This window comes from Chiloscyllium punctatum, chromosome 1 (genome assembly GCF_047496795.1).
Source record: "Chiloscyllium punctatum isolate Juve2018m chromosome 1, sChiPun1.3, whole genome shotgun sequence".
Classification (NCBI taxonomy): domain Eukaryota; kingdom Metazoa; phylum Chordata; class Chondrichthyes; order Orectolobiformes; family Hemiscylliidae; genus Chiloscyllium; species Chiloscyllium punctatum.
In genome coordinates, this window is record NC_092739.1 from 122832516 (window position 1) to 122845192 (window position 12677).

Below are 12677 nucleotides of genomic sequence, written 5' to 3' on the forward strand. Positions count from 1 at the left end.
CACATGGTGATAAAACACGATTATCAGCTTCTTTCTACAATTATCCTGCACTATGTTATAAGCTGGTTATATTGAGTATTGTCATCAAATATAAAACTTATATTACTACAGGAACAGGAACTAGACATATAGCTTATCCTCACAACCTTTAAAAAGTACTTGGGCAAGCACTTGAAGTGTCATAAAATTCAATACTAGGGAGTGGGAAAGTGTAGGTATAAGTATAGGCATTACTGTGTTTTTGGCAATTCAGACTATATTATCCTATGAATTGATTAGGATTACGGGTGATTGGAACTGCCTTAACTCAAATCAGATCCCTCTCTGTGAATGACCTCATCCAACGAAGGTCTCTATGTCTGTCTTAAAAACTGAAATTAGTCCAGAATACATTTAAATAGCAGGTATGCTCAATTTATAGAGAAAACTACCTCTTGGAAGTTTTTGTCTCGCAGTTGCAGATTTAGGTTTTGTATCACCTCCAACAAATTTGCCTTCTCTGCTTGAAGTTTTCTCATTTCCTCACTGTTCTCTCTATCCTGTAACACAAATACATAAAGTGAACAAAGTTATCTCCTCCAAACAGAAATGAAGATGGTTGGTGATGAGGCTCATGGCCTTGTTATCAGATGTAAAGTTTTAACTTGCTGATTGCTTCTTTGGGTCTCCGTTAATATTTGACGAGGGCAGATTAGAGAGTGATATGGCAATGAACACTCTTAACATTAAAACTCAGCCCATTTCTTCAAACCTTTAGGTAAAGGAGAGGAATCCTTTTCTGGCAATGATTTAACTATCAGCAAAGCTGCTCATTCTTCTTCGTATTGTAAGTGTACAAAAAAAGCATACAATTGAATATCTTCAACAACTCCCTCAGACTCAACTGTAAGCAACATTTGGTGTCCTATAAACGTGGCTATTTAAAGCCTCTAATTACTCCAATAGAACTCGCTCACAATATACTAAGTGCACAAAGCAAACCAAATGAGAATCTGTGACCAAGGTCTCTCCAGCAAAGTAAGGATTTAAAATTTGAAGTCATGATGTCTGCTGGCCAGACAGTTGTTATTCCTGTGTAGATCAGATTTGCAGTTCATCACTTGCAGAATCCCCACTGTAGCGGACTGTGAAGGATTTCCTGGGAAATTGAATTTTCCTCAAGTCAATTCCTCTACACCTGGAATCCTCTGAAAGTCTCCACTAACTCGAAGACTTCAGACAGTTCTGTTTAAATTCAGTAAAATAGTTACTGAGGAGAAGTTAAATGCTTAAATACATAATCAAACTCCTGAGTAGCTATTCAACAGACTCAATACTTTACTTGCACACACTGAACTATTCTTTCCCCAGATCCTGACTTGAAACCCTCCTGGGACCCAATACATCTGACATCCCATCCCTAGTAGCTGACTCACCTAGCACCCCACCCCTAATCATCAGGCACCCTGTCCCTGGGACTCTACCCTGGCCCAACTGGTACCCTACTTACCTGGCACTTTGGCATGATATCCTCCCAGTAGCCTACCACAAATACTTTATATACTTAATGTTTGTTAGCCTCTTTGACAGCTTCTGTCAGGACCTTGATATTTCAAATACAGCTACTTACTCGTGTTAAAAGGGGGCATAGGACAGCTTCCTCAGAGCTCGTAACTACAACTACTACTCTCTACTGAGCAGCATGATGGCTCAATGGTTAGTCCTGATGCCTCACAGCACCAGGACCATGTTTCAATTCCAGCCTCGAAATTTGCACATTCTCCCCATGTCTACATGGGTTTCCTCTGGGTGCTCTGGTTTCCTCTTGCAGTCAAAAAAATGTGCACGTTAGGTAGATTGGCCATGCTAAATTGTCCATAGTGTCCAGGGATGTGCAGGTTAAGTGGCTTAGCTCTGGGAAATACAAGGTTACAGAGATAGGGTAGAGGGATGGGTCTGGGTGGGATGCTCTTTGGAGGATTGATGTGGACTCAATGGCTTCCACGCTGTATGGAGTCTATTTTTCTAGACAGGAAAGACCTGTCAGAATGGGAAGTATGGCTTTGCAATTCTGAGGGAGAGCTACGGGATTCTCCCCTCAGTAGAGTTCCCTTCTTTCATAAAAAGCTAGGAGGTTCAGTGTGACAATATTTCTCAATTGCTTTGGTTATGGAAACATCTTATTAATACTAGATATTAAGCTACAAACTAACTACCTTAATGGATGTTTCTTCAACTTTTGACGGCTCACATCCTGATGAACAAGGACGACGGGACTCTGGAAATGGCACTTCATTAGGTTGGGGTCCCTAGACAAAACACCACAAATTATTAATCATTAAATTGCTGACTGAAGTCATAAATTCTCATTGAGAAATAAAGCAAATAAACATTGTTTAAATCAATCAATAATGAACCTTTATTAGAAGTGACCAAATTTCTATCTATAAATATTTATCTGGCTAATCAGATGGCCAGTTAGCCCCTTTATCCTTTACCTGCAAAGCACTGCTTGGTGGTGGTGGTGGTGCTTTTCGCTTTTTAGGAGTTCCACTTCTATCTGCAAAGATTTTAATGGCAGGATCCAGCTGAAAATTTTACAGATCAGAAACGTAGAGGAGTTAGTTTGGTTAGTAAAAGTTGTGAATGTTAAATTCATATAATCAGTTAATGCATGTCTTTTTGGTATGCTCCAAATATGTGCATGCTCATTAGGTTGTGAGATTAACATGCACAAAGCAAAGCTCAACTTTAAAATGGACAGTATTTTTGATGTATGCATATAATTAAATGCTCTCCATCTGAAATGTGAATTAAGCAATCACCTGTTTTAGATATAGGTATTTGAACTGAAGTGACAGCAATACGTAGAAATCATTACAGAGATTCCAAAAAAGGTTTTGATGCCAGCAAGTCAAGATTTAGACATTGTCCACAAGAGGTCATAAACATTTCTGTCCTTTCGAGATAAAATTGGTTGCATACTGCTTGAGACACACCACTCTGCAATTGTGGTGTAAGGCAGGGAAACAGAGCTCCATGAATTATTTCAGGTGGCACAGGGTTGAACTGGTGTCATGTTGCATCACACTGTAGCCAACTGAGGTAACTGATCTCCAATAGCAGGCCCCTGCTTTACTGGACCCAAAATGTTAGCTCTGCTTTCTCTCCACAGATGCTGCCAGACCTGTTGGGTTTTTTCTAGTAACTTCTGATTTTGCTTGATTTCCAGTATCCACAGTTATTTGTTTTCTAAAATTATCCATTTGATTTCAGATTCCCACCATTTGCGGTATTTTGCTCAAGGTAACTGTGTCCTGCTTTAGTATAAGACAATAAACAATAAGATGCGGGGCAGAAGTATGCCTTTCAGCCCATCAAATCTTACTCCATTATTCAATCGTGGCTGATCTGATAATCCTCAACGCCACTTTTCTGCCTTTTCTTTATAACTCTCTCTTTATTTCCTTTATTGATTAAAAATGTGTCTATTTTACTCTTGAATACTCTTAATGACTCAGCCTTGACAGGCTTCTGCAGTGAAGAATTCTACAGATTCATTTCCTTGCAAGAAGAAATTCCTCTGTGCCCCTGTTTTAAACAGGTGACTCCTTGCTCTGAGATTACATCTTCTTGTCCTAAACCCTCCTGAGGGGAAACAACTTTCCCCTGTCAAGTCCATCAAGGATCTTGGATACTTCAAAAAAAGTTGTCTCTCATTCTTCTAAATTCCAATGAGCACAGGTCCATCATGGAGAAGCTGAAAGCAAATAAGTCACATCCTCCACCAATCTTGTTAACTATTGTCACAGGACCATGTATAAATGGGCCCATATACTAGTGGGTCTGGCACTGTCAACAAGAAAATATAGCTGAGCTTGGAAGATGTTCCATGGGAGTGGTCAGTAATGCCTTGTTACTGATTCCTTGGCTTAAAGGTTATTTATATTGTTGTTGTCATCATTATGATTGCAACTCAACATTAAAATAATTTGCACAATGTTAAATTGAAGCTAATTAATTAACTAAGCAGTATGAATTTGATTATCTACTGTCCCAGGTCTATCCATCACTGGATCCAGATACCTCCAACATTAGTGCTCATAGGCCATCCACAGTACATTGGGTTTATGTTATGTCTTGCTTATAATAGTTTTGTTTAACCTGCCTTTTACTAAAATAAAGAGAGAAATTTAATTAACTATAGTTGCAAGAAATTAATTTTAAAACAAAAATTCTATTGGAAAACTTGTTTTTAGAAATATGGAATGGTTAGAATTCAGTCAATCAAAAACTAAACAAAGCCAAGAACTCAAGAGGTTTAGGAGCAGGCTAAGGCACTGTTAGACATTGGGAACATTTTTCCATCAGGAATATCATGTGAACAATTTACATTTAAATAATGGCGCAACAAAACAAATTGGATTCATCAAGAATTCTTTTCTTAGAGGATAGTATGATGAGAAATGTGATTAAAATGTTAATGAACTCCATTTTATTATTTTCCCAACACTGCATACACAAAAAAAAACTGTTAGCCAATCTTTGCAACATCTCACACCAATTGCTTAGATACTCTGCTAGAGAACATATGCTGTCAAGTTCAAGTTTAAAGTTGTGAACAGAGGGAGATGGAGAAAAGCTAACATATGCAAACACTTAGGTTTCAAAACAGGAAGATGCAGGAGGCCAGTTAGAAATAGGAATAGAAATGCATTTACATTTCATATCATTTTCAGGGTTAAGTTGATAAATACTAATTGGAACCTCTAAACATGCAAATATTCCACAATAATAATTGTTGTGCAAAGCAGGAGCTCATGGTATAACGGGTAACATGCTAGCATGGAGTGAAGATTAGCTAGCTGGCAGAAGAGAGAGAAATAAGTCTTTTTTTTCAGGTTGGAAGGATATGATGAATTGAGTACCATAGGGCCCTCATCTTTTTAAAATTTATATTGTTAACTTAGATGTGGTAGTTACACATACAGATGACATAAAGTAATGCAAGAAGTGTGTTGAGAAGATGACATAGAACGATGCAAACCGAAATAGGGGAGGGTAAACAGGCAGAGATCATGGACCACAGTGGTATTAATAAACATAAAGGAGACTGTGGCCCTGTAATGAGAACTTAGGAGCAAATAGAAAGTTAGCTAGCAATAATCTCTGGATTACTCTCAGTGATGTAGGCATTACGTACAGAAATAGAAAGATAAGACAAGTGAATATGCAGCTGGAAAGACAGCCTAGAAGGGAGTGCTTTAGATTCTTGGGACACTGAGAGCGGCTCTTGGGAAATGGTAACTGTATTAGCCGGATGGGTGTGTATCCAACCAAAGACTGGACGGAATTCTTCTCTCAACTTTCAACTCCACCCAGTTTTATGTCACCAGCAAACTTGGAAATGCATTTTTAGGTTCATTCTTTTGCATATATGTCATGGATAGCTGCGATCCAAGCATTGAAATTTGCAGAAGCCAATTAGTCATTGTCTACCACTCAGAAAATGGCCCATTTATTTTGTCTATCAACTAACTCTTGATCTATGTCAATATATTACCTCCTAGTTCATATGCTTTTCTTTGCCCATTAACTTCCTATAAGGGCTCTTACCAGCAGCCTTCTGAAAGTACACCACATCCACTGGTTCACCCTTATCTATTTCCCTCAAATGCAAAGTATTTCAGTTGATTTATGCAGCATGATTTGCCTTTCATAAACCCATGCTGGTTTTGTCCAACCCTGTTAATGCTTTCCAAATGTTCTGCAATCACATTAAAAAAAACTTCAGCATTTTCCCCACTACTGAAATCAGGCTAACTGATCTGTAATTATTTCTTTTTTTTCTCTCCCTTTCTTTTTAAATAGTCAGGGTACATTTGCCACTCACCAATTTGTAGGTGCTGAACCACAGTCTATTGAATTTTGGAAGATAACAACCAATATAATTTCCAGTCTAATGTCTTTTAGTACTCTGGCCCCGTTAACCCTCATTAATTTCCCCAGCACCATTTTCATACAAATACTGATTTCCTTCAAATCTGCTCTCTCACTAGAACTTTGGTTCCCCAAATACAAGTTCAATTCTTCTGCCATTTCTTAAATCCCCATTATAATTTCCACAGCTTGAGACTGAAAGTGACCCACATTGGGTATTTACGGGTTTCTTCTCTTTTCATATATTTATAGAAGCTTTACCTACCTGTCAGTTTCTACGTTCTCTGCAACCGTACATTCATGCTCTCTTTTCCCTCTCTTGATAAAACATTTTGTCCTTTTTCACCAAATTTTAAAAAGCTCACAATCCTCAGTCATGCTGCTTTTTCTGTAAATTTTATATGTTGCCTCTTTGGATCTGATGCTATCCCTATTCTATGAGTCGTAGTTGAGCCATGTGCAAATCCTTGTGCAATAACCTTAAATGCGCACAATATATGAATGATTATTGTTTAATTGTTCTTTAAATATAAGCCACTGCCTACCCACTGCTAACTCTTTGGGTAAGATCCCCAATCCATTCTGAAAATTTGTGCCTCAAACCACCATTGTTTTCTATATTTAGATTCAGGACCCTAGCTTCAGATGCAACTTAAATAAATCTCCATCCTAAATTAAGAATTCTATCATAATATGTTCTCCAATATTGTTAGTTAAGCCTTTATCATTGTGCCAAGTCTAAAATAGCCTGTTTTCTGGTTGGTTCCTCAAATGTATTGGTCTAAAAACCCATCACAGACACACTCCAGGACATTCTACTCCACAATACTAATTGAATTTGTCTAATCTATATAGAAATTAAGTACACCTATGATTATACTTGTACCTTTATCACATGCCTCTTCAATTTCTTGTTTAGTGCCTTTGCTTACATCTCCACGACTCTTTGGGTATCTATAGACAACCTCAATGGTTCCTGCTCCTTGGCTTTCCTCAACTTTACCCGTTACAGGCTCCACATCATGATTTTCCAAGCCAATACTCTTCTTCACTATTGCATTGATTTCCATCTTTAACAATGCTATCTCATCTCCTTCTTTTTCTGTCTGTCTTTTAAGAGAATAGTTCCAGGGATGAGACACTCCTGTTATGAAGAAATACTGGAAAAATGGGTAATTTTCCTTGGAGGAGAGAAGGTGAAGAGGAGATTTGATAGATGTTTTCAAAATCATGAAGGGTCCAAACAGAGTGTATTAGTACAAACTGCTCCCAGTCATAAACAAATTAAGGACAAATAGGCACTGTTTTAAAGCGTTTTCTAAAAGAAACAATGGGTCATGAGAGAAAAAAAAATCTTATGGTGTGTGGGTAGTATATGAAATACGTGGCTTGGATGTGTGCTTTAACAGAGGCATTCAAGAAGGTATTGGATCATTACTTAAATAGAGAGAATGTGCAGGATATTTGGGAAAAGGCAGGAGATTGGCACAGACTTAAAATGCTCAGACAGCCAGTACAGACACAATGGGCCAGAGAGTCTCCTTCTGCACCATAAACATATTCACAGAATTGTTAAGTGAGTAATGATGGAATATAATGTTGAAACTGTGAAGTTGTACTCTTTTGTAGGAAATAGTTCAAAAAGTAGAGTATTATTGAAACAGTGAAGTGCTGCAGAATTCTGAGGTGCAGAGGAATCTACAGTTGAAGGGCTGAATGGCTGACCTCTACAACTAATTCACATATTTGTAAATGTCACCTTGTGAAAAGTCTGCAATCAAACTGCACCTTCATACTGCCAATCTGGTCTCCAGTTCTGTATAGTTCTTCAGTAAGAGTATCATATGCTTTATGATAGTGCTACCACTGACTCAACTTTACTTGAGATGCATGCCACATGCACGGTGACAAAATTGTGGATTACCATGTGATTAACATTAAATCGTGGAGCATGTTTGAATTGTGTTTTTCTTCATTCATTCACAGGATATGGGGCATTGCAGTCTACTCTAGCATTTATTGTCCATCCCAATTGCAGTTAAACATGACCATTGTGGATGTGGAGTTACATGTAGGATGGTAAAGATCATCAGTAAACCAGATGAGTTTTTATCACAATTGATAGTATTTACATGCCGTCAGCTATCTGTTTATTCCAGTGTTTTTCTATTGAATTCAAATTTCACCATCTGCCATCGTGCAATTCAAACCCATGTTCCAAGAACATCAACCTGGGGTTCTGGATTACTAGTTTAATAACATTATCACTATGCCACTGCTGCCCAGAAATTGCTGCCACATTACATGTATTACAGCAGTTAGCATATTTCCAAAGAAATTCATTTTCTGAAGTGCTTTGGGGCACGTTGATGTCTTGAAATAAGTTACATCAGTTCAAGTTCTGTTGTTTATTTCTGATACTGGGTTTGCACACAATGGCACAGAATATGATGTACTGTCCAGTAGCAGCTTCTATGGCATTGTTCAGCAAGGGATTGAAACTATGCATCGAACGGTCAGTCCTTTAAATACTGCAGTGGAGGGCCACGTAATGATGAAGCCTGCAGTGAAAGCTCTGACAGGTTTTCTTGGGGTTCAAGCTTCTGCCATTGCGATTCAGTGATCACACATCTCTTCATGCTTTGATTCTCCAAAGAAATACAAGTGTATATCTGATAGCATATTTTTTTTAGAACTTTTACAATTTAGTTAGCTCATTTGGCTGGACGGTTGGCTTATGATTCAGTGATGCCAGAGTAGCTTAATTCTTGTACTGGCGGAGATTCGCATGAAGGCATCTCCTTCTCATACTCTCCCCTCACCGGAGGCCTGGTGATACTCCAGTTAAACCACAACCAGTTGTCTGTCTCCCTCTATCTAAAATGAGAGCAGCCCCATTAGTCGGTAAGACTGTGGCAACATCAAACCACCCCAACTATATTTAAGGAACCATTTCAGCAAGGCATTGAAACCATGCATAGAGAGGTCAGTCCTTTAAATACTGCAGTGGAGGGCCACGTAATGATGAAGCCTGCAGTTGTACCTCTGAAGGTCCAATGACTGGTAAACCACTTCATAAAAACATTAGAATATTTGAATAAACAAAGAGGTTAGCAGGATCGCAACAAGAACAGAAAATGCTAGAGAAGCAAGTCTTTCTTCAGAAGAAGTCACACTGGATTTAAAATGGTAATGCTGTTACTCTCCCTGCATGCTGCTGGGTCTGTTGAGTTTCTCCAGGGTTCTCTTGTCTGTTCCAGATTTCCAGTAATTGCAGTATTTGGAGTTTGACTATAACTGCATCCAAGTTATTACAATTCATCATCAAGAGAAGAAAAATTAGTTAAATGCAAAACTTAGATGAAGTAAAAATGGTTTTCTTTGCATTTTAGGAACACCTATTAGTGATAGAGAACAATTAGAAATATTTGGAAATTTTGACTACGGACATCACATTCTAGCTGGTGTGAAGTGCAGCGTGGCCATTGTTTTTGTGCTATGCAGAAGAAAATTATACTGATTGAACCAATGGAGTCCAATCAAAGCTGCGGGCTTGTACGTTCTTGTTATGATTATTTGATGCTGTGTAACAGAGCATATAATGAATTTATATTCAGGCTCAGGTTAGCAAGGATATTTTTTCAGGCTGGAGGAGCACATAGAGTCAGAGAGATGTACAGCACGGAAACAGACCTTTGGTCCAACTTGTCCATGCTGACCAGATATCCTAAATTAATCCAGTCTCATTTGCCAGCACTTGGCCCATATCCCTCTAAACCTTTCCTATTCATATACCAATCCAGATGCCTTTTATTTATCATAATTGTACCAGCCTCCACTACTTCCTCTGGCAGTTTATTCCATACATGCACCACCCTCCGTGAAAAAATTGCCCCTTCGGTTCCTTTTATATCTTTCCCCTCTCACCCTAAACCTAGCACTCTAATTCTGGACTCCCCCACCCCAGGGAAAAGACCTTGTCTGTTTACCCTATCCGTCTCCCTCATGATTTTATGAACTTTGATAACCTCCAGGGAAAACAGCCCCAGCCTACTCAGCTTCAACATCTATTCTTATTTTCTGTTTCTATAGAACCATCAGGTTAAATAAATATTTACGTGGAACTCACTGATCCTTTGAGTTCTACTGTGCAAGTCTTGGTTAACAATTAGCAGAAGTAGTGCATGGGTGACTTTGTTTTAATATATTTTCCTTCTTCCCATTTTTTTTGAGGTTTCCCATGCCATTCTCATGAAGAATGTAGGTGGAGGCACAAGTAAATTCTTCAGACCAGGATTTCACTATTATTTACGCAGACACTGAGACGTTCATTTTCTATTCAGGCAAGAACCAAATAACTCACACACAGAAGTGGAAAAGGAATCCATGAACATTAGTAACAGGCATGTTAAGAATGGTATGAGGAATAATGGGAGGTCCTAGCTGTAATGCAACATTAAAATATTTTTGTAGCAGTGACAAGCTGCATGGGAAATGTTGCCATTGATATGTGCTCAGTGAAGAAAGTTTGACTTTCAAAAAGAATATTAATGAAATGGAGAATAAGGTGCCTTATCTGCACATATCACATTTAATATTGGGTTTACATTACCAGATTTCTTTTCTGGTCATGAAAGTAGAAAATCTGCATATGAACCAATGAATAGAATAAACAGTAAGCTTCAAAAGCCGCGGGAAAGGGAGAGGAAGAGGTGACAGAAGTATATAGCACTGTAGCCATGAACATAAACAGATATGCTTATTTACTAATGTTAAACAGGAGGTCCAAGTCAAGAGGGGGAAGTGGAGAGCGAGACAGAGAGCTAGAATTAAAGAGAACGAAGATGTATATTAAAATGAATAGGATTAAAAGGGGAAAAAAAACTGTCATTCATGGGTGAGAAAACAAATGTAACTTTGCATATAAACTTAGCACAAAAACTTCCTTGCCTCTGTCAGAACGGAAATTTTCCCCAATCATTCCTGTGAATATCCTGGACTTGAAGCCTAACCTTGTTCTCCTCTTATTCCACAAGTTTCTACACCTAATCAACAGCTGATATCAAGTTTTGAAATACATATCTCTGCTATAAGCAACCAGAGTTCCAGAGAACTATTTAACAGCTAAAGACCTACTAGTTCTTTCCTGCTCATTGGATGATGAACACATGCTGAGCAACAGTCAAGATCAGACATCACCCATAGTTGCCATTAAGAGAAAGACTTTGTTGAATGGCTGACATTTAGAAAATTAAATAACTTATTCCATCATTACCAATGCCTTGAGAGAAGCCACAACATTAGGTTTGAGTGTAGTTTGCTTCTTTCAAGGGACACTTGCAAAATATCGTGCAATTCAATTAAAAACAGCAAACACTGAAAGAAATCTACAGGCCAAGGAGCTTTTCTGCAGAAAGAAACAGTTAAGTTTCTGGACTGTGACCCTTCATCAGAATTGGTTGTTTCTACTTCAGATCTCCAGTATCTGCTAAATTTTACTTGTATCTTCAAAGTCTAACTTTACGTAAATATTAAGCAATAAAGCTTATCCAATTTTAGGAAGTGTAATAAGTGAAAAATGATTTTCTTGGTGTCAGTCTCCAATAAACATGAAATCTGCTGTACATCATAACACACCAGGGTCACTTATTAATATTGAATTGGACAAATGAATAACTTTAAAACTTCCAATGGTCCTACAAGATAATCTCCAAAAACAACAGCACTTCTGTGGATAGGATTTCTAAGGAAATTTAAACATACGTCGAACGATTTTCCTAAGGAGATATCAAATTTCAGTATAACTTTAGAACAATATCTAAAGCTGTAAAATAAAATCCTATAGAATCAGGGTATAAACTTTAATACACAATCACACATGTAAGAACAAGGTAACCACAAACAACTTAATGCATGGTGGAACGTTACTTGGACAAGTCCAGGAAATAAATTGGGCATTGTTTTCCTTCCTTGCATCGATATGTGAAATACTTCAGGCAAGGTCATTGCAGAGTTTGCTTCCTTTAAACCTAGCTACAACAGCAATGCGACCAAAGGTATATACAATCTCTGAGCCCTTATAAGGCTGGCCACATTGACTTAGCAGAATTCCAGACCTCATCTTTGTCTTTCTGCCAATAACATACAGGTAGTCCTCGATATATGTGATAATCTCGTTACTGTAAATTGCCGCATTAAGTGAAACTGTGACATTCAAAACACAATTTGATAGGAACCCTAGTAATTTTGTTATATTTCTGTAAAATCAAACAACAAAGTTAACATAAAACATCAAAATATTCATGAACATTTACAAAAGGAATATATTTTAATGCTTCTTGCCACATATACAAAATTGTTTTTTTTTTGGAGGTGAAGACTATGGACTCATCTGCAGCTCTGGAGGTTAAAAGCTGAGATTATCAGGCTGCTCTTCTGCTACTTTGGAGGTGAACAGTTGAGTGTGCTTGGTGGCAGTTCTTAAAAACCTCTCCAACTTTCACTGAATTTCTGACTTCATTTTCTCTCTGTATCCAGACAGCACTCCTGAATTTCTTTACCACAATTTCTTTGCTTTCATGGCTACGGCAGTCAGGAGCTTTGATAGCAACAGATGTCACTCAGCCAGGAAAGGTGAATTTTGATAAACATTTATTTCTCCATGCTGCTTGGGCAGGTAAAAACTGCATTATTGGAATTAAGGGTGGTAAAGTTGAAACTGTGTATGGCAAAACCACATTACATCGAGGACTACTTGG

General features: G+C 38.0%; 1 protein-coding gene across 8 annotated transcripts in view; it reads right to left on the minus strand.

Moving 5' to 3' along the window:
* rai14 (retinoic acid induced 14) overlaps window positions 1–12677 on the minus strand; it is a 281933-nt gene that overhangs the window by 25327 nt on the left and 243929 nt on the right. For all 8 annotated transcript variants that reach the window (XM_072573347.1, XM_072573357.1, XM_072573348.1 and 5 more), the window contains 3 exons: window positions 2478–2567; window positions 2196–2288; window positions 432–539 (listed from right to left, as the gene is read on the minus strand). In XM_072573347.1, coding sequence (XP_072429448.1) covers window positions 432–539; window positions 2196–2288; window positions 2478–2567 — 291 coding nt within the window. The remainder of the gene's footprint in view (window positions 1–431; window positions 540–2195; window positions 2289–2477; window positions 2568–12677) is intronic.